Genomic DNA, 22,850 nt, shown 5'->3' on the forward strand with positions numbered 1-22,850 from the left:
CAGTCTCTGTCTCTCTCTTCGTCTTATTTTCTCTCCCTCTCCCCCTCCTCCCCCGCTTCTCCCCCCGCCACACCCTTTTGAAAATTACATTACCAGCTGTCTTTGTTTTTTATCAGTAGAGAGAGGCAGCCTTTTAGTAAAGAAAAGTATTCACTGTTTCTTCTTGGTGGCCCAATCTCTACTCGTTAAAGAAGTTGTTTCTTTTATCTCAGATCTGAGAGAAAATGAGAAGAGAAAAATATTGTAAAATATGACCCTCATCCATGGATAGACACTAGCTTGCCTTTAATTCTAGCTTTAATATTCTACTGCTTCTAATTGACTTCTGCAACTTAAACCAAGAAAAAGGAGAAATTCTAGTAGTGTGATTTTTCAAAATTACATGTATATAATTATTTAAAATCACACTGTTAGTATTTATACATATTATGCATTATATAAAAAGTTGGTAGGTAGAATGTCAGTTTCTTCATCTGTCACGATCAAGAAAGTACTGTAGGATTCATGGGCTAGTAGTCTGAACACTGTCGATCTTGTGTTATTTTCAAGAATTTAAGACCTTTTAAAGAAAAAGAATTTAAGATCTTTTTTTCTGGTGGGTTTCTCAATTCTCTGGGCTTCTGTCCTAAATTTTACTTTTCTCACCAAGAAGGATAACTGTGTATTTGGGTAGAGGTAGAAAGCTTTGTATGACAGTAAAAAGAACTTATAGTTGTCTTAATATTTTACAAGTTCTAGAATTCCCTGAAGGAGCGTTTTCCCAGCCGAGTTCCTTGGACCATTAATGTTCTGTACGATGTTAATAACTCTTTCTTGAAAAATAGTTCAGGGGTCAGTAAGACTGGAAAAACACTAGGTTATAAAGATAAGCAAGTTTCTTGCCTGTCGGAATTCTCGGAGCCTTTAAAATGCATTGAGACTCTAAGAGGAGGGTACAATCAGGAGCTCTTCTCCATGCTTACGTGACTGTGGAAGCCTTTTTCAGGTACATCAATTTAGTTCTCGCTAAATATGCCGTGGAACATAGAATGGGAATCTTTGCCCTAAAGTAGTATTTGCCAGATGGTTTTAATGACAAGAACTTTCTGCCGAAGGTAGTAAAAACACGATCTAATCAAAAAGAAAATGAGTATTTGTAAGGTGAAAGGGTCAACTCTCTCTTTCTTGAGGTTCTCGGCCCCCACCCCCACACCAGGAGTCCCCTTATGCTGTGGAATTTTCTAACTGGAAAGAAACTTCGAGAATATCTGTATGAGTTGTTTTCAAACTTCTCATTAGTGAATCCTGAAATCAGTTTAATGACTTGCCACCAATTTTTTAATAGAACGGAGTGGAACAGATTAGAAAATATCAGAATACGTTGCACAAGCAAGGTTAAGTATTGTTTTTACACTTTGGTTTCAGTTAGGAGTGTGTGTGTGTGTGTGTACTATGTCACAATGTAAAATGTTTTCCTTCTGTGGGTTGCAGTCAAAAAGCCTTGAGAGACACTGAAATACTCCAGCTCTACTCTTATTTTACAGATGACAAAATAGGTGCAGAAAGATCAAATGACATAACCAAGGTCACACAGATGTTTATAATAGATCTGGAATTGGAACTCAGTTTCTGGACTTCCAAGCCACACCTCACACTGCCTTACTCATTAAGAACAAGCACCCAGGCCAGTGACTGTCTAGTCAGCTAATATTACCACCGATTTTTCTCTTTTCTATTCCTCTTGGTCTGGGCCCTACTAAGTTGGCTTACAGAGTCTGAATTTTTCTCTCGACACCTCTGGACCAAGTGTCGTCTCACCCATGGTTTGGGGTATTGGTTAAGAGTACAGGCTCTGCAACTAGACTGACTAGGTTCAAATACTGGCTCAGCTACTTAATCTCTTGATCTGTTATCTGTAAAGTGGGGATAACAGTAATATACTTCATCAAATTTAAGACGTACTTTTCCTTCCATGTTTTAACAGCTCTGAAATCAGACAGCACCTTATGTCCGATGGCGTTTTGAATTCAATGAAATATGGTAACATTATCTCATGGGGTTATAGTGAAGATCAAATAGTTAATATTTGTAAAGCCCTTAGAACAGCACTTAGCACATAGTAAGTGCTATACAAGTGTTTGCTATTAGCATGAGTATTACAATCCTTACTACTATCAACTTGATAGCATGAGTTAGCATCTGCCTGTTAGAGTCAGACTAGACATGGAAGTATCATTCATTCTCTTGCATTTAATTCTCAGCGTTAGTAGTTCCTCTACTTTCCAAAGATGTTTTTCATGGGTCTAATCTGAAAGTGCAGTGCTTTGCATATTATGAGAGCTCAGTAGTTATTTGTGTAACTGATGCACAGATGAGTAATCAATGATTAGACCCTAATCTCTATAAGGACAGGATGGTGTTAGTCTCATTGACAGTTATAGTCTCCAGTACCTAACAAGGTATCTGGCCTTGATAGATGTTCAAGGAAGTCATTTATCAGAATGAAGTATGTCTTATACCCCCCAAAAAGAAGAGGTGAATTTCCTCCTGACATTGATAATACACAGGGGCATGAAATTTAGCACAGTGACTATCACATAGTAGACACTCAATAAATAATGTAACCTTTTATGTTGCCTCTCAGCAAGGACTAATAGCATTCATAACTTTACATGGTCCTTTTTACAAAAGTCTACTGTGCCGTATAATATATTAAGGGAAAAAGCTGACTTCAAAATTACAGCACGATCACAACTATATAAGAAAATAAAATCGAAACAACAGAAAGGAACACACAAAGAAATAAAATTAAAAAAATACATTAAAACACAAACAGCTACTGTATTTTTGTTTCTTTTGACTTTTGCAGATTTTTTACAATAAGCATGTATTACGTTTGTAATGGAAAAAACCAATAAAGGTAAAATTTTTTATCGCTGGCTTTTAACCCGTTGACCTCTTGCAGTATTAAACTCTATTGATGGCTATGAACCCCTATAAGATGAATTTCCTTTTTACTGTTTATTCTCAATTTAAAAGCTGTGAATTTCATTGCATGATCTTCTTGTTCTCAGATTATGAGACACTGTAAAAAAAAAATGATCTGTTATTTCTTGCAGGCTTTATAATCTTAACTGCCTTAATCAAATCCCTGGTTAGCACTTTCTCTCTTGTTAAAGCAACCAAGCGTTTACAGTTTCCCCTTCCTATATAGGGCTAAAAAGTTTGTTTTCATTTTGAGAGTTGCAAAAACTTCACCCCCACCACCGCCACCCCACTCACACACTTAATAAAAAAAGGCAGGGGAAAAAAAACTTTAAGCACATTTAATAATTGCTGACATTTCACTTGAGTGCTCCAGTCTTTGCTACCATTGTCCTCAGGGGGTGGATGAATTTGAAATATGAGTGGGCCAATAATTTAAAGCTTCAGATTGGCTTAAAGAAGCCATCATGATAAAAGTCAGGAAGAAGCTTGCAGATACAATGTGACATGATTTTCAGCCTCAGGCCCTCTATCAGGTAAAAATCTCAGAGCAAAAGAATTTGGGCCAATTTCTTCAGCAGTCACATGCTGTCCCGAGTGTTAATGAATTTGGGACAAATGCCATCTAACCTATCAGTGATGCTGATAACGTCATGCTGTTAACACCTCCGTAAGTTCAAAGATAGCCTTGCAGATGCCCACCAAAAGCAGTCACATTGATAATAATTACAGTCTTTTCTCAAAACCTATTTCTATGGCCCTTTCTCCTTGAGCTCGATATTTATATTCTCCAATAAGACCTTAGTTTGATTTGCTTTAGAGTATCCTTAGTAACAAAATTTTGCATCACTGGCGCTACATATCCGTTTATTGGAACACACGAGAAAGCTTAGGAAAGTTCTCAGTTTCTGCTGTGGGAATTTGTATCCTGGAGCTGGCTTACACTGGCTCAAGAGGGCCAACTGTTAAATACACTGTCCAGGAAAGCCACCTTTGGTAGCTTGAAACCAGCCACAGTGGGAATATTTACCCCACAAAAATTGGCAAAGACTGCAAATCAGGCTTTTTTTTGTTTTCTTTTTTGGGTAGCTGGTTTGCCAGAACACCCCTGGATTTTTCTGTATTATTGAGATGACTTGAGTCCCTGGAGTTCACCATCCAAGTGTCTGTCTGCCTTAGGTAGGCTGACCCCTGGGCCTGGTTTGTCCTGGATGTTCTTGGGGTTTTTAGCACTAAAATTCCCATGTCGCAGGAAGTCTCAGTCCTAGGCATACCAGGATGGTTGGTCGCCCTGGCCTGAGGTAAAGGTCTGTGGAAATAGAGCCTAGATGGGGGATTCTTGTACAAGGAAGTTATCAAGAGAGCATCTCTCAGGCGAAGGGGCATGAGGGAAGCGGGATAAGGCCGGAAGGCCTGGTCAGGGAGTCAAGCGAAGCAAGGAAGTGAGACTCAATTCAGCCTGATCCCACAGGGAGCTCTGGAGCACAAATCACACCACTTTGGCCCCTTGTTGAGGCAAGGGAGCTGGGCTTTTGCTCCCCCACGTCAGTCAGTCATTGGCTGTGGATTTCTGGGGAGTGGGGGACAGCAAGGCAGTTCCTGTTTCACTGAGGGAGGTTCTCTGGAAATGGGGGCAATGGGCCCATAGCAGCCATCGCTCACCGCAGCCGGGGATGGGTGTGCCAGCTGGGGAAAGGGGATCTGAGTGGGACGCTTTTGCGTTAACCTCTTCCGGACTTTATGAAGCTACTGTGATACGCCATGCGTGCTCTGGCTTTAGAGCTAAATGGTGACATTTAGCTTGATCACTAAGCACCACTCCTTCATCACATACCTGCATGGAAATTAGTCTGGTGGCATGGCAGAGATGAGGCAGATGCCTGCTTCTTTCTTTTCTTTTCTTTTTTTAAATTAATTTTATTGGGATTATAATGGTTAAAATTATGTAATTTCGGGTGTACATTATTGTTTATCAATTCCTGAATACACTTCATCGTGCTCACCCCCAACAGTCTAATTTTTATCCATCACCCTACTTATGTGCCCCTTTGTCCCTTTCGCCCACCCCCCAACTCTCTTCCCCTCTGGTAACCACTAATCTGTTCTCCTTATCCGTGTATTTGTTATCTTCCACGTATGAGTGAAATCATACGGTGTTTGTCTTTCTGTCTCTGGCTTATTTTGCTTAACATCACACCCTCCAGGTCCATCCTTGTTGTTGCAAATGGGACAATTTTGTCCTTTTTGGTGTCTGAGTAATATTCCATTGTAAATATATACCACGTCTTCTTTATCCATTCATCTGTAGAAGTGCACTTGGGTTGTTTCCACATCGTGGCTATTGTGAATTGTGCTGCAGTGAACATAGGAGTGCACAAATCTCTTTGGATCATTGATTTCAAGTCCTTTGGATAGATACCCAGTAGTGGGATAGCTGGATCGTATGGTATTTCTGTTTTTAATTTTTTGAGAAATCTCCGTACTGATCTCTATAGTGACCGCACCAGTTTGCGTTCCCACCAGCAGTGTATGAGCGTTCCCTTTTCTCCACGTCTTCTCCAACATTTGTTGTTCTTTGTCTTGGTAATTACAGTCACTCTGACCAGTGTCAGGTGATATCTCAATGAAGTTTTGATTTGCATTCCTCTAATAATTAGTGATGTTGCTCAACAGACACGTGAAAACATGCCTGCTTCTTTCTTGTTTCTTCTTCCACATTGTGACGGATTCCTCTGGGCCTCATAAGGACCAAGGGCAGGGAGACCGGCACCGCAGTTCTGAATCAGTTTTGTGACACATGGGCACTATTTTGGTGGAATGCTGGCTCTGAAAGGTATATTTTTACACTCCCCAGAAAATGAAGGCATTTGTGCTTTTTGGCCTAGGGTAGCATTTTGTCATCTGTCCCAAAATACAAAGCTTTGCACAACAGAAATGGTGGAATCACATCCCTGTGGGCAAAAATCATTACTTTCATTTTTCCATTTGGATGTTTTCCATTTTCAGAACACAACCAGTTTGGAATTACAAGATACTTTTTAGTGAGAAATCTGAGGTGAGGACAAAAGGAATTTTGTTCTTTTGTAAACTTACATAAACTGTCCCTGGTTTAAAAACCATTCTCTTGGATTTTTAAATATACTTTCAGATAGCAGCAGTAGCAATCATCTTGATTTCAGTCTCCTGCAGATGTGTCCTGTAATGTGCTGTGTCTCCTTGAGGCTGTCGGGAGCGGGGATGCGCTTAGGTGATGAGGGGTATTTTAAGGATACGTGGAAACATAAGGAAGGATGTGGAACAACAGTCACTGTGAAGCGTATGTCTGCTTCTCTCTGTATATGCCTTTGCTGCTTATGACTTCAAACCTTCACAGTATCACAGCTTCTCTCTTCTCTCCACCTTCTCTTTCCTCATAGTTTCTACTGCCTTGGGACTTCTGTTTTCTTCTTTAGCTCTCTGACTTTTTTTGACTTCCCCGCCTCTCTACCATCTAAATTTCTCTGTATGTATTACAATCAAACTCTCCAAAAAAGAGCATCTGATCGGTTCATTTATTTACTATCTATTTAAGATGAAGGCCGCCTCATAGGCCACAGGCCAGACTGTAAATCAGGCTTTCTTGACCTGGGCACTACTGAAATTTGGGGCCAGACAATTCTTTGTTGGGGGGACTGTCTAGTGCGTTGTAGGGTGTTTAGCAACATCCCTGGCCTCTACCCACCACATGCCAATAGCACCCCCGTCCCTCAGTTGTGACAACCAAAAATGTCTCCGGACAACGTCAAATGTGTTCTGGAGGGCAAAATTTCCCCTGGTTGAGAACCATTCCTGTATACCAACCCCTGCACAACTTGTGGCGGTAGCAGTGCGGTCACATTGGGACACTGAGTAGAATGACCTGTGTCTGAGGAATCATTTGAGACACTTTTCTACACTCTCAGGTACCCTTCAATGAAGAGGAGTTCGTCAGCAGACAACCTTCAGCTGTCTGTCCCTTCAGGAATTGCGTCAGCTGCCTTGCCCAAGATCACACCCCTTCCACAGGCAGCTCTTGATTAATGCAGGAGTTGAAAGACCTGGCCATTTTGTTCCAACTCAGGGGACCTCTTAACATTCCAGCTCAAGAGCTCCCAAGGGGTTGACTGAGACTGTCACTGGGCCTGCATCCCAGCTTGTCTTCTCCCTATTGCCATTCCTGCTTCCTTCTTCTCCCTTCCACGAGGTGTTGACCCAAGAACACACCTTACTAAATATCCTGCTCTCTAAGCTTTGTCTTAGCGTCTGCTTCCCGGGGAACCCAATCTGTGATGGGACGTTATAACTGACAGATATTTAGAAGCATCTGAGAAAAAGGCATTGTAATAGGCTCATTCTAGTCACTGGGTAATTTTATTTACTCTTGCCTTCCTAATAAGGTTGATGATTTTTTTTCCAGTGTGTGTACTGATGATCACTATTTAAGGTGTCAGACCTCATGATCTCCATTAATGGGTAAGGACTTTGAGGACAGCATAAAATTACGTCAGCCTCTTGCCCTACCCCTTAAGCTCAGCAGCCTACACACCGATGACAGGCAAGAGTTAGAATGAAGGATAGTCAATAAAATAGATCATAAAAGGAAATGGGTTGGAGTGTGAGCACCATAAGGGTAAAGGATATGCCCTGGACTTCTTTTTTTAATTTCATGCCTCTAACACCTTGCACATAGATGCAGGATATGCCTTGATTGAATGAATAACTGGGCACTCTAAAGATTGTTCCCTCTCTAATACAATAGAAAAGAACTTAGTCTAGTGCCTAGTCTAATGTTCTGAAAATGTTACGAGCTTCACTTTATTTTCAGCCAGCTAAGATGATTCATTCTGTCACTCAACAAATGTCTATTCAATGACCGATATAGGTCAAACTCTGTTCTAGGTACAGTGGAAACAGCAGTAAATAAAAGAAATTTCCTCTATCATGGAGCTCACATTTTAATAGGAGAAGGCAGTCTGGGTTGTGATGAGTTTGATAAAGAAGAATAAAGCAGGCTAAAAGGGCTGGAGGTGATCGGGGAAGGGGACTCTTTTAATGGGTCAGTCAGGGTGGTGACATTTGAATAGAGAACTGAGGGAGCAAGCCAGGCAGATATTGGGGGGCACAGGGTTCCAAGCAGAGGAAACACTAAATGTAAAGGCCCTGAGATGGGAGCGTGCTTAGAGGGTTTGAGGAACGACAAGGGGGCTAGTATGACTGAAGCCGAGATTCACAAGATGGTGAAGGATAGGAGGTCAGTGAGCAACCAAGAGAGAGACTAGGTAGGGTCTTATCAGCTATGGTTAAAAGTCTTTGGAGCTTGTTCTTATTAAGGAGGGAAGACTTGGGAGAGTTCTGAGCTAAGAAGTGACGTGATCTTACTATGCCTGTAGCATTCATTCATTCATTCATTCGTATATTTATTAAAAAACACTAAGCACTCAGAATAGGAAGATGAGAAAGACAGAATTCTGGCCTTGGGCCATCAATTCTAAACAGAAGAGATAGACCTATAAAAAAAATTATGACCTTCTATAGTTGTGGTAAATAGTGGGTCTTGTAGGAGTTGAGTGGAAGGAGGAATTAATTCTCCAGTGAAGGAAATGAGATGTTCTATAGAGACTAGTATTAATACACGTTGCTCCTTGGCTAAGGCAAATCCAAGGTAGAGAGTATTTCATCTGATAGGCATCTAGCAAAAAATGCTTCTCATTGCTTGGCCCTTGATTTCACTTAGCAAGAGTCACAAAATGAGAATCAGGTTCTCCCTTCTACTTAGCCATTCTGATATGATGAATATCTCCCTTTCCAATTTTACATGTAGCCTCCTTATAGCCCTTTTGTCCAGAAAAGGGATTTCTTATGTATGTATAATGAATATAAATATAGGTTTTAGAGAGTGCTAATGTTTTAATGAGCTAGAAATAGGCAGACAAGAGAGAGAATAATTGAAAGATTAGTCAACATGGGGACAATTTGACTTGGAAAGAGAAAATCTGAGCAGGAAACGCCTGGGAAAAAAATTAGAAGAGGAATGGAATGGAATGAGCTCATTTATGGTGTGAGTTAAGGACAGAGAGATTCATTCTCAGAAGGTAAAAAGTGAGAGTTGGTGTTGGGGAATTTGGCCCAGGCCATCAACGGGAGGAGATTGATTCAAAAGACTTGGCTCAGGAGGTCTGAAGCAGATGCATCTACTAGAAGTATCCGGGAAGATGGAGAGTTCTGAATCAAATCTTCCGTTATCCCTGGAGCCCAACACAAAAGGTCACTAGAAATCTTGCTATTTTCGGGCCAAATAAAGGACAGCAAGGTTTATGTCTTAAACAGGACAGGTCAGATCATTCCTGCAACATGAACCATCCACGCTAATTTAAGTAGAAAAAAAGAAGATAGTAAGTTTGGTAATGAGAAATTTAACTTAAAAATCAGAACTAAAAATAGAAATTAAAACGAAAATGACTTCTTTTAGTTCTTTCTAAAAATACTTAGCTATTTGTTTTGATTTCCTAAGCCACACTAATATAAAATGAGAAAACCTGGTTGACTGTCGTAGTTGACACTAGCACCAGACTGTCAAAAGCAAGATTTGTCTTCTTTCAAGTTTTGCTACTCTGAGAACTGCGTAAAACCTTCTGAAGAGTCAGAAAACGGCTAGAAGAGGGATTATTTCCTGGAGTTGTTTCCGAGGCCTGTGCTTTGGTGGTTAACAGTCAGTTTAACTCTGGAACCAGAGTCTCTCTCATTTGCCTGGTTACCCTGGGATTCCTCACACTGGCAGTAAGTTATTTTCTGGAATAAATATCCTGATAATTCACTGCATTAATAATAATAATAAGGCGAGGAATAGGAATTTTAGAAATATTGAGCACTTTTTGCTTTTAACACTGAGGAAGGCTTTTACATGGATTAATTTGTCTAATCTTCACAACAACCCTGTAGAATAAGGATTATTATTGTCTCCATTTCACAGAAGAGATGACTGAGGCTGGAGAAGTTTAATAACATAATCAAGTTCATACTTATAACCATTATGGATTATCAGCTTCAGAGAAGGGGTTCCAGGGACTAGTGAGTGGCAACCGGCAGGTCTCAACTGCATAGACTAAAGGGGATAATCCCCATTAATCTTTGGATGCTAGTAGAGGCAGTGGTTAGTAACAAATGGGGAAGACTTTAGCTTGGGAGTATTTTTCTGTTCTTTAATCTCTTTGATGTTCTCTCTCTCTCTCCTTCCCTCCCCTATATGAGAATAGAAGGCTTCTACTCTCATACTCGTGGGTCTACAGGTCAACTGTAGTCCAGGTGATTGAGATAAAGTTTGACTGAAAAGCTCTGCTTCAGGCTACAGGTTGACTGGGTTTGGCTTCAGGCAACTAGTTCAGTTCAGATTGTCTCTAAACGTGTTGGTTTTTGAGGCCCAGGATGAAGGAACAGAGGCTACCTGGGGCGTGTGTTCATGCCAGATTGCCAGAGCACAAGAGGACAAGCCTCTATTCATATCATGTCTGCTAAAGCCCCATTGGCCAAAGCAAGTCACACGGTCAAGCCCAAGGTCAAGGGGCTGGGAAGCGCACTCTGCCCACCATGAGGCTTTGGCTAAGGTATAGATGTTTAATTCTTTTACAATGGAGTAAAGAATTGGGGCCAAAATTTAATCTCTCCTACCTTCTTATTGCTTTCATTGCTCTCATAGCCTTAGTTCTTTCTTACTCTTACCTTGCTTCCTAAATGGATGCACCTCCCACCTATAGTCATTTGGTTTTTAATATCTGAGTTGCTCCCTACTGGCTCAGGTTCCAAATTTTACTTTCCTTGAAATTTCCCTGGTGCCTAATACAGTACCGTTCACACAAAGAACATTCAGCAAATGGTGTTGACTGCCTGCCGTCTTTTAAAAGCACATCTGGAGAGATACTAAAGGCACCTGGCAGTATTGCACTGACTTGTTAGTAACCTGACTTCACCCAGATGGCCTAAAGACTGTAGCCACCTTTACCCAGAGGAAAGTGTTATGGTAATGCAGTCAGCCAATTCTGTTTGAAATTCTTTAGAAATTCCATGAGCAGATGTCAGTCACGGTTCTGTTTATACAGACACCTGTCCTCCTAGCTCTGGCCTTGTGAGGCTTGATTTCTTTCTTACTGTCCTAATAACCACGATGAGGTTCTTGAAGTTTTGTATCAGTCAGTTTGAAGGAGCCTTCCTTTCATGAGTAATGCCACCAAATAGTGGTTATTGGACTTTGTGGGACTATGCAGCCAGCAGCCCTGGACATTAGATATAGTGTTTATCTCTGCAACTCAGTCACCTTGCCAAGTAGTTTAGTATGAACTCTTGACTTCCAAGATCAAATGTACGCCTGATACTCTAAATGACTTCACCATCTACTGACAAATCCCACGGTGTAGTATCCTGTTCGCCATGTGCGATGGTCTCGGAGCTCGGTGTTATCTGTCTGACAGCTCATGTAATATTTACAGGTTGTTATTCGTGAGGAATTTTAGTTAGCCGTAAAGATTTTCACAGCTATGGCAGACATTAGAGGTCTCATTCATCACTTGTGTGACCTTCCCCTCTGGAATGTAGCCCATCTGTCTCTGCTGTTGAAATCTTTATGGAAAATCCTCCCATCTTTGAAAGTTTAGTAAGTGATCTTAAAGTTTTCACTGGATCTTTACTTTTGATATATGATATAGATGTATAAAGGACTATTCTTATTTTAATTTAATGTTTTGAAAAGTGTTAGATTTAACTTGGCCTTTCAGTTAAATGACAGAAAACTTACTCTTGCCACGGTAACTATATGCATCACATCATAAGAAAATAGAAATCATATGGAAAGCAATTGCAATGGGGAAAAAATGATATATACATACATGTACATATAGCATGAATAACTACCTGAGAACTTAAATACTATATTATAATCGATTATGACCTTAGGAAGTAAAAAAACAAGGGAAATAAGTTTTTCACGTAATTTAATATGATAAAGAAGACCCTAAGCAAATTCCATAAACAAATGAATTGTTTACAGAACAGGAGAGAGGAATGACCAGTCCTCAGATGTCCCCCCTCTCCACTTCCATCCTCCTCCATTCATAGACAACTTCTCAAATGCTTAGTTAGGACCTAATCCTGCTACTTCCCCTCTATCTACCCCTTCCTTCAACTTCTGTGATCTGGTTTGGCCTTCATCACTCTTAGGAACTTGCCCTGTTAAGATCACCAGTAATCTTGTGACCAAATACATCTTCCTCTTTTATACCCTTAGTCCGTAGGAATCCATTGGTGCTCATGCCTTATCATCGAGTTGTGCTTCTTGTATTTCACCCTACTTCATTCTAGTTTCTGTGTTGTTTTTCTTTGGTGGCTTTTCTGTTGCCACCACCATCTCGCGGTGTTCCCCAGGGTACAGTTCTCTTTTTATAGCCTCCTTTCCTTAAAGAATCCAGCCATTTCATAGCTTCAGGTATCATGTAGTACTCACAGTCTCATTCTTTCACTTGAATTTCAGTGAAAAGACCCACCTTCCGAATATTTTAACCTAAATATATAATTTATGTGAAATTCACCTCCCAGCTTTTTTGTCTGCCCATGAAACTCCCAGTTGTCTAGTAACTAAGTCTTAGAAGTATAGAGTCACCTGTGATTTCTCACGTTCACTGGACACCAAATTCACTTACAAACTACCTCTCGAGCTCCACTCTACGACCTCTAATCTATTGTATAGGATCACAAGAAACATCTTCTTATCTTATCATCATCATAATCCTCTGATCATAAAATTGTCTGTGACCTTTGATTTCCCATTGTATCAAATATGAACTAATCTGTTCATCGTTCATGCTGATGAATAGTGGACAAATGGTCTACCTAAGAATGATGGATCTGTTGGGCAGATGCTACTGGTCTAAGCAGACAGAGGTATAGAAAGAAGTTCCATAAGCCCAGGCAGTTAGATAGTGTTCAAAGGCGTTTCTCTCTGCCACACTTTATACTATTTGTGGTACGTTAATGGTAGTTAGGAGTGGATCCAAGGGTTGAAGACAAACGCTGCCCAGTTGAAGCAGAAAGATTGATTCTAGGATTACCAACATTCACACAACATCCCGTAGGTATGTGATTATAAGCATTATTTGTATGGTGATTTACATTTTGCAAAGCAATTTCATATCCGTTTTCTCCTTTTATCCTGACAACATTTTGGTAAGGGAGATATCATTATTCCCATTTTGCATATAAGAAAAATAAGGCTCAGGGAGAAAACAAGACTTGCTTACGATCATGCAGTGATGGTGGAGTCAGGACTCAAATCCAGTTCTTTTGAATCTGGGTTCCGGACACTTTCCCCTGGATCCAGATACCTCTCAAGATACTGAGTTGGGCTTGGAGATAGAAAGCCAAAGTGCTGAGTGCCTTTCTGAACAATCTGTCATGGGAGGAAGGGGTGTGAGGGGCATGTTCTCAAATAATCCACTGTATCAGGCAGGATATCTAACGTGCCTCGAGAATTATACCAACTCAATGCCATTGACCTGAGAAAAATGGATTTTTCTCTTTTCACCTGGATCAATAAAGAATGACTCCTGCTGGTAAGAATGTAATTTGTATAAAATGCCTTTAAAATGTCCATAGGCTTCAATCAAATAAATATACTTCCAGGAATTTTGCTTAAGAAAATTAACAAAACTGTATGCAAAGATTTATTTATAAAGCTGTTCATTGCAGCCTTACCTACAACAGTGAATACCTGGAAACAAGCTAAATGTTCCCAAAGAGGGGATTTCTTCAATAAGTCTTGGTACATCCATTAATGGGATATGGTTACGCCATTTAAATGTGAGCCAGGAATGATGTGAGCAGCCAGAGATGGTTTGGGTGAGTGGGAGTGGTTCAATCAAAAGCAGAATTGGCTGCATTTAACAGAAAACCCAAATCACAATGGCTTATACAAAGTATAGGTTTCTAAGTTTCTCACATAGAAATCCAGAGATAAATTGACGTGGTCACTACACATCCATCACGCACCTAGATCCCCCATATCTTTCTTCTCAGCCATTCTCAGTGCATAGCTTCTGTAGCATAAGTTATCTGGGCCCTGCCTATATCCCTCTGGTGTTCACCATGCCCAGGCACACCAAACTTAGGCTTCCAATGACACACGCCTGCGACTCTGCCTTTAAGACCTTCTCTGGCCATCAGAGCCTGCTTCCCACCACAAGGGGCAGGCCAGAAGTGCCATGGAGTTAGTGACACCCCCCATACTTCAAGAGTAGCCCTCAAGCAATGTAAGTAAATACTCCAGTTTCCTTACCCCTCGTGGGGGATAACTCTGATGTTTATTCTCCACTGAAGCCCCCAGCCGAGCTGAGCCCCAGGTGCCCAATGCAGTAATGCATCTTTTGTCAGCTTTCCTCCTTTCCCTGTCTCATTTCTGACTCTTCACCCAGTGCTTCCTTGAATTACCTCTCAAACTACCTGCACTCACATCCTTGTCTCCGTGTTTGCTTCTGGGGGACTGCAACCAAGATGGCTTCCATTCTCCATGGTACTACAGCTCCAGCCATCATCACAGCCATGTTCCAGGCAGGAGGAAGGATGGGAAAAGGGCAAAAGCTGCCTCTCAATGGAGTCAGCCACTTTTAAAGAACTTTCCCAGAGACCGTACCCAAATATCCTCAGCTGACATTCATAGGCCTTAGTAACATGGCTGCGCCCAATGGTTAGAAATTCTGTTAGTAAAGAAGAGGAGACTGGATGTTATACAGTTAACTGTCTCTGTCGCTAAGCACGGGGGTCCGAAAGCACGGATGAGGAGAAGCACTGGAGTCATTTAAGGAAGGACTGGGAGAAAGAGATGAGGTGAAATCAGAACATAAAGGGCCTTGGACGCTAAGGGAAGGAATTTTAAAATTAGTGTATATGAAGGGGAACTATGGGAGGATTTTGCATTAGGAAGAGCCATGTGCTTGCTCTGAATAGTACTTCGTTGAAATTAATCTATTAGTGCTATACTGGAGGGGCTGAGAAGCTAGGGAGAACCTGAGGGGAGATAGGAGGCTATCGTCATAGCAGCAGCACGAGGAAATGCCTGCATCTTGCCCCTCCACATGCATTCTCCACACTTCCCTACCTTGCTCTGGGCCTTGGGAGGTTGACGTGCGTGGGCTGCACAAATGGGATCTCCAGCCCTCTAGCTTTGCACTGGGCTCAGCCACTGGAGAGCCATGGTAGGAGATGGATGGGAAGATGGAGAATGAGGTCAGAAGCTTTATTCCCTTGACTCCCCGGCTGTCTGCTTCCCTTGACCAAAATCCTGTCACATGACTCTCTTCACCCAATGTGTATTCGTTCTCACTTATTCGCTTATTTGCGGGCAGTGGGGGTGGGAGGCACTCTGACTTCTCTCTCTGGATTCCAGTAATGACTCTCTCCTGGCCTCTCAGACCTAGGGGGGTAATGGGTCCATGTTGTTATTAATATTGCCCCTTGTGATTTCTCTACACTCCTCATAGACCTTTGTGACCAATCCTTTTACTAATCTCTACTCAGCTTACCCAAATTGAATGTGCCATCTGTTTCCTGCCGGGACCCTGACGGGTATAGTCCCATTATAATATATGTTCTTCTAAAACCTGATCCCATTTAAATAATAAAGTCCTTAAGGACATGGGACATGTTAGGATCTCGTTCTCTAGCATACCCCACCCTACTTCACCCCTGCCTGCAAATACCTAGCACAGGGCTGAGTACATAATGTGTGTTCGGTAGATTGATTTTACTGCTGGGATATTAGATACACTCATTGGAAAAGATCCTCAGAGACTAAAATTAAGTGCAAAGTAGCAGGCACTGTGTCTGTCTGATTTACTGCATTAGCGCCAGCACTTTGCACAATGCCTGGTGCAGAGTAGGTGCTCTGTAAAAATGTGTGGCGTAATGAGTGAGGTGACGTCAGGTATTGTTTTGTTTCTTTAGGAATAAGGGCTCTGTTTTTGTCTTTCTGGTAACAATAGGTCCCATCTTAGCTTTTTTGAAATTACCTTCTCTGAACTGATCAGATGATTTAATTTAGACATTTAGGACAGGACCGATGGTGGAGATTATAGATCATAGGGAGGCAGATTTTGACCAAAATAAAAGGAAGCTGTTTCTAATCATCACTAAAGCTATGGGAAATTCAAAAGAGCCCTCCAGGATGCGGTGACAATGAAGTCATTCAAGTAGCTCCTGGAAAATCATTTGGTGGAAATCATGTAGAGGGTAAGTTTAGATATCAGATAGAGTGTAGAGAACTTGAACTAGATGACATGACAATCCCTTTTAAGATGTATATATTGGGGCCGGCCCGGTGGCGCAGAGGTTAAGTGCCCACATTCCACTTCAGCGGCCCGGAGTTCGCCGGCCCGGATCCCGGGTGCGGGCATGGCACCACTTGGCAAAAGCCATGCTGTGGTAGGCATCCCACATATAAAGTAGAGGAACATGGGCACGGATGTTAGCTCAGGGCCAGTCTTCCTCAGCAAAAAGAGGAGGATTGGCAGCAGATGTTAGCTCAGGGCTAATCTTCCTCAAAAAAGAAAAGATGTACATATTTACTCAGTTGTTTGGCAAATATTTATAGATTACCTGTTATGTACCACACATAATAATGTAGAATAAATTACAAAAAGGAAACAGACCTAGTTGTGATCCTGGATGCACTCTTTACCAGCTGCATGACCTAGGTTCATCTACCGAACGTTTTTGAACCTCACTTTCTTCCTGTGTAATAATGGAATAGCGTGACCTCACTGGGTGTTTGGGAGGATGACCTTAAGGAACATGCAGTGCAGGGTACATGGTAGACAAGCAACGTGTTCATTTTCTCCCTTTCCTGAATCACCTGACTTCAGTTTAGGTAATATCCCCAAATTAGGATCTGTTACGGACTTAGGACCTTAGAGATGCTATTCCATGTGATCATAACTATGCCATTATCTGCAAAATGAAAATAATGATAATGCCTACCTCACAGGTCATTGTAAGTATCAAAGGAGCTGTTGAGGTCAAGTTTTAGGCACATAAGAGATTTTCCTTTCTCCTCTCCCCGCAACACTTGCTCTGAATCAAGCATTCTCAGTGGGTGTGATCTTGCCCCCCAAGGGGACAAAAATTGTTTCCTAGGGGATGAAAAATCTTACTCTTTTTATATAAAGCGCAGATACGTACAATACATAAACAGACATACGGTATGTCTGTGGTATTAAAATTTGATGGAGGGTAGGGCGATTAGGAAAAAATGTCTAAAAAGATACCTGGGGCCTGGGAGTGGGGAGTGGAGAAGATAGTGGCAAAAAGATCAAGAAACATTGCTTTAGAGTAGCTCGCCTCGATAGAAGGTGCCCATAAAACCATCACTAGAATTGCATCCTTCTGGGGAGCCAAGTGTCAGTGGCGTTTCCTCCCTAACGCCTTTTTCTTAACCCTATAGGTGACGTTTCTATTTTGTCTCCAGTTAATGCTGTATTCTTTGCTTTTATAACCTGCCCCCACTTTTTTTTTTGACTCTACTGTTGTCAAATGCCAAATCTACCAAATATAAGAAAAGTAGAGGGGCCGGCCCCATGGCCGAGTGGATAAGTTCACGTGCTCCGCTTTGGGGGCCCAGGGTTTCACCAGTTCAAATCCTGGGCGTGGACATGGCACTACTCATCAAGCCATGCTGAGGTGGCATCCCAAATGCCACAACTAGAAGGACCCACAACTAAAAATACACAACTATGTACTGGGGGGCTTTAGGGAGAAAAAGGAAAAAATAAAATCTTTTAAAAAAAAAGAAAGAAAAGTAGAAAGATGAATGAATATACATGGGTCTGAATTGCAGAGTACTCTTTTGGCACAGTTTACATAACATTAGCATTCTTTTCAGTTTTCTGGTTAGGCCCCTGTGTCGATTCAAAGACAACTTAATGCTGGGGTACATCGCTTGGCACATTCTGTTCATCGTGCATTAAAATGTGGTTGAAATAAGAACTTCCCCTAAACAGTGTGGCCTGGGCTTGTGATTTTCAAAACCACCTTGGGCACAGTATTGAATCCTGTCACCTGGAGGGAGGAAAAGCATTTGAAGGTAGAACCGCCACCCTTTCTTGCTCTTAATAACATACTGCACCTGTAACGCAAGGGGAAATTCAGAGGTTGGTTTTGGAATAAATAAACTCATATGTAGTCTGCTATTTAAATTCAGTAGACAATACCCCATGGTGCTGGTGCTGTATGATAATGGATGATTTTTAAACTTGAGAATCTGAATCACAAAGCTGCATTGGAATTACACGTAGTGCTTATAGAAACATCTGTATAAGAAAATACCAAAGGACAGCGCAGTGTCAGATAAAAACTATTTGCCAATAAATCTGCTTTGGGTGGGCACTAAAAATGGACACATCAGGCATAAAAGATGCGTGTGTCTATTACGTAGGCTAGCTTTGTGAAGGATGACAGGCTTGCACTGGCACACTGAGATAAGAAACAGCTGTTGTTGGCATGGGCACTCCTGCAAGAAGTGAAATGATAATTCTGGGACACACTTATGAGAGTTACCATATATTTGATCAACTTTTGAATATATGCAAGACCAGAATCATCCGGCAGCCCCGAGCAAAATTGCCAACAACTCTTTAACAATCTCTAGAGAAGGAGCACCGAATCCACTTGCATAGAACCGTCATTCAATTGTGCGTTATTTCTAAAGCAAGTGGTTCCAGCATGTGTGTCTGTAGCAGTGATGGGGCCGGGGAGGAACGAGGGAAGGCTGCTGTTATTTTCCCTTTTTTTATCGCCTCAAGGACATTTTTTACCATAAAATTCCAGAGTTTCAAATGATGACTGCAAAGCAGTTGCTTAGGTGCATTTATAAACTGAATCAAAGAGTAAAAAACATCTTTCAGCAAAAAAAGGTCACTGAATCTCACCATTGGCTCTATTTGATAGTTACTCATAAAGACAAAAGACTTTTTCTTAATTTTAAAACTTCACAATTTTTATATACAATTTGTATACTCTATAAAAAATTAAATTAAGAACTGTAATTATGAAAGCTTAAAATTTCATATTGATCTGGAACTTAAAATTGGGGGGAATATTCTTTTTTAAATCTTTTCAACCATTTAGCTCAAGCATATTGTGATTACTCCTCTGGCATTTTCTTGGATTTTTTTTTTCCTTTTAACATTTGACAATGCAAAGGCAACTATAGATGTAGTCTATGTAGGTCTTGCCATTAGCTCCGCAGGGTGCCACCACTTTGCCCGTCTCCTGCTCGATTTTCTGCTTGAAGGTTGTTTCTTGCAGGCAGAGAGCCCCTGAGCTGGGCCAGGCAGCCAAGAGACCTCTCCAGCTCACTTTTGTCTGAGAGACTCCTAGGAATAATGTAGGAAATCCAAATGGACTCTTTGGCCCCCAGAAGACATACCCAACATCCTCTGAATCAGAAAAGAATGATAAAGGACTGGAAAGGGATAATGAGAGAAATGGTGAGGCCTCTGCCCAGAGAGACGTTTTTGGTTTTTTTTAAAGATCATTTCTTTTTTATTCTTTTTAAGATTGGCACCTGAGCTAACAACTGTTGCCAATCTTCTATTTTTTTCCTTTCCCTTCTTCTCCCCAAAGCCCCCCAGTACGCAGTTGCATATTCTAGCTGTGAGTGCCTCTGGTTGTGCTATCTGGGACTCCGCCTCAGTGTGGCATGATGAGCGGTGCCATGTCTATGCCCGGAATCTGAACCAGCGAAACCCTGGGTCGCTGAAGTGGAGTATGCGAACTTAACCACTCGGCCATGGGGCCAGCTCCCCAGAGGAGACCTTTAAAAAAAGAAAAGCCGTTCCTTTCTCCATTTAGGCTCTCATAGGCTTGACAATACAGCCAGCAAGGTAGCTGGATGAAAGGCTCTCTGGAGTTCTCTTCTTCCTTCTATCATGCTGGGTTGTTTTTCTTTTGAGGTGGGATTTTTTTTTTTTTTGGTGAGGAGGATTAGCCCTGAGCCAATATCCACCACCAATCCTCCTCTTTTTGCTGAGGAATCTTGGCCCTGAGCTAACATCTGTGCCCATCCTCCTCTATTTTATATGTGGGATGCCTGCCACAGCATGGCTTGATAAGCGGTGCACAGGTCTGTGCCCAGGATCCAAACCCGCAAACCCCAGGCCTCTGAAACAGAGCCCGCAAACTTAACTGCTATGCCACCAGGACTGCCCCTGAGCTTTTTTTTTTTAATTGAGGTATAATTGACATACAACATTATATTAGTTTCAGGTGTACAATATAATGGTTCAATATTTGTGTATATTGCAAAATGATCACCACCATAAGTCTAGTTAACAGCTATCCCCACTATAATGCTGTGATTTTAAGAAAAGGGTGCAGTGAGCAGCCAGGAGCTGACTTCTGGCTCTTCACCATGTTTCCTGCTAGAGAGGGCTTGGGTGACAAGTTTCCATAACATCAGACTCTGCCCAGGCAGGTCAGGGAGTCCAGCCTAAGTTCTCACATCAGATCTTTCCTCTACGAACTAATCTGGGCAAGAGAGCTGTGTGCTAGAGAAGAAAAATGGACACGAGAGTTGAGCAGAGAATGAGAAAAGCAGAGGGGGAGAGGATTAGAAAAAGAAGGACAGAGAGACATTGAAGGCAAGGGACTACTTCAAAATAGCAGATAAATGTCTTTTTTCCCCATATTAAAAAGCTGTCTGCCAAAATGAAAAGGCATAATTAGCAGCTAAATACAAATCTGTATCCGATATCTTTTAAATGACGTGTCGCCGACGGTACAAAGCAGCACGTCTGGCTGAAGGCTGGGTGATTCGATCTCTCTATTCCTCCATATAAAACAAAGAGTCTGGAGTTTCATTGCGCTTGAATTGTCTGGCAGTGGGTGAAGTTAACTTTTATTAGAAGCTGTTCTTTCGTATTATACAGCGTAGTCAAGGCTATATTAGCTTTGACGTTTTCTTACATCTCAATACACTGTGCGGTGAATTTTCTATGAGACTAATTTAGAAGGGAGCTTTTCAGACGAGGAAATAATGGTCAGCATCAGCTGTGCTTCAAATTGTAAGCAGGGTGGAAATTCAGGAAAAATATGGACATACACATAAAATTGCTAGATGTTAGTAAGAATGCTCCTTATATTTATATCCCTGATCATATTCTATGTCTCTTAAAACTCCAGTTTCCTAAAACTATCAGGAGGAAGGAAGATTTTATTGTTGAGGAAATGTTATGGTGTCTCTTAACATGATTATTTTGTCTCAAAGAAAGAAAAAAAACCCATCAGATTAAACAATGTATAAAAAAGGTATTTTTAGAGTTCAGCTTTGGGAAAGAAAAAAACTGTACAACTTAAGCATTTAAAACGCAGTTTAAAGATGATTGATTTGACTGACCCACAATAAAGTCGTTATAAAACGAATTCCCAGGATGTGAAATTTAATTTCTCCTATAGGATTCATCACTCATCACAAAAGTTTCATTACACTCTGCTATGAGGTGTCATTCTCTCACTTTTGGTTCTTTTCTAATAAGATCATGCTGGTCAGCTGACATTTTGAGGCCCCAATTAAACATATATTCGGTAAATGAAAGTGGATTCTGTTTAAATCAAATAAAGAGAAAAACAAGCATAGCGGAGTGATAAGTGTAGTTCTGTAGCTTCAATAACTTAGAATGTAAATATGTCACAGAGGGATGTTTCAGCTGCTGGACTAATAAAACCCAGTCAATCAAATGGTAAAAGATACTGAGAAGCAGCAACAGGAAGTATTCTAAGAAAAGCACCCGATGGAGACGCATCGGAGAAAACCCGTCAGGCTGCTCGTTCCGTTTCTTATCTGTTCTATAGGGTTAGCAGTGGAACGGGGTTTTTTTTCCTTTGCATTTATCTTTGTGCCTGAATGAGTTCGATTTCACTTGGCTTAGGACAGAAACTTCAGAACAGCAGGTTAATCCGTCCTGTCTTCATGGGCAACTGAGCAAACAGACCAATATCAGTGTAAAATTGTAATTCTGGAGATTCATGTTGTCTTTCCTGTTTGCAGTGAACTTGACCTCCTTGCCTTTTTTTGTTTCCCCCTTTTTCAGCTTCTGTCCAGGGTCCCTGGGAGAGAGCCATCTCACCGAACAAAGTGCCCTACTATATCAAGTAAGTTGGAAGCCTCACATTATTAAAGGAGCATTTATTGTGGCGAATCTGTATTTTCACACATGAATTTATTTATCTATCTATCTATCTCTTTATTTATTTATTTTTGGTGAGGAAGATTGGCCCTGAGCTAACATGTGTTGCCAATTTTCCTCTTTTTGCTTGAGGAAGATTGTCCCTGAGCTAACATCCATGCCAATCTTCCTCTATGTTGTATATGGGATGCCATCACAGCATGGCTTGATGAGCGGTGTGTAGGTCCGCACCCAGGAGCTGAACCTGCAAACCCCAGGCCGCTGAAGCGGAGTGTGCAAATCTAACCACTATGGCACCAGGCCGGCCCTGACAAACGAATTTATTTTTAAAATGCAATGTTAGCCTCCCCTACGATACTGCGTTCTTTCTTCCCTGAGGAAGCCTGGATAGTCAACTCACGCTAAAATTACCCCTGAAAATTTGCTGATGCAATAAGGAGCTGCCTTTAGGAAAAATCCGTCGAATGCAGCATATAGATTGTGTTTTGTGAATGGAGGTGGTGTGGATTTTTCACAATAGAATAAAAAGCTGCAGATAATATGGATAGCGAGAGTGAATATTTACAAGAACGGTTTCAGTGATGGAGGGGTTTCCCACATTTCTTCTTTAGACAGAGATGAAAGATTTCTGCAGCTATATGTACACAAACT

The 22,850-nt window shown here is 41.3% G+C and overlaps 1 protein-coding gene across 9 annotated transcripts in view; it reads left to right on the forward strand.

Moving 5' to 3' along the window:
- The window catches only part of DMD (dystrophin), a 2,273,580-nt gene that overhangs the window by 2,059,603 nt on the left and 191,127 nt on the right, over positions 1–22,850 (forward strand). For all 9 annotated transcript variants that reach the window (XM_046672830.1, XM_046672828.1, XM_046672833.1 and 6 more), the window contains one exon: positions 22,104–22,164. In XM_046672830.1, coding sequence (XP_046528786.1) covers positions 22,104–22,164 — 61 coding nt within the window. The remainder of the gene's footprint in view (positions 1–22,103; positions 22,165–22,850) is intronic.

This window comes from Equus quagga, chromosome 10 (assembly GCF_021613505.1).
Source record: "Equus quagga isolate Etosha38 chromosome 10, UCLA_HA_Equagga_1.0, whole genome shotgun sequence".
Taxonomy (NCBI): domain Eukaryota; kingdom Metazoa; phylum Chordata; class Mammalia; order Perissodactyla; family Equidae; genus Equus; species Equus quagga.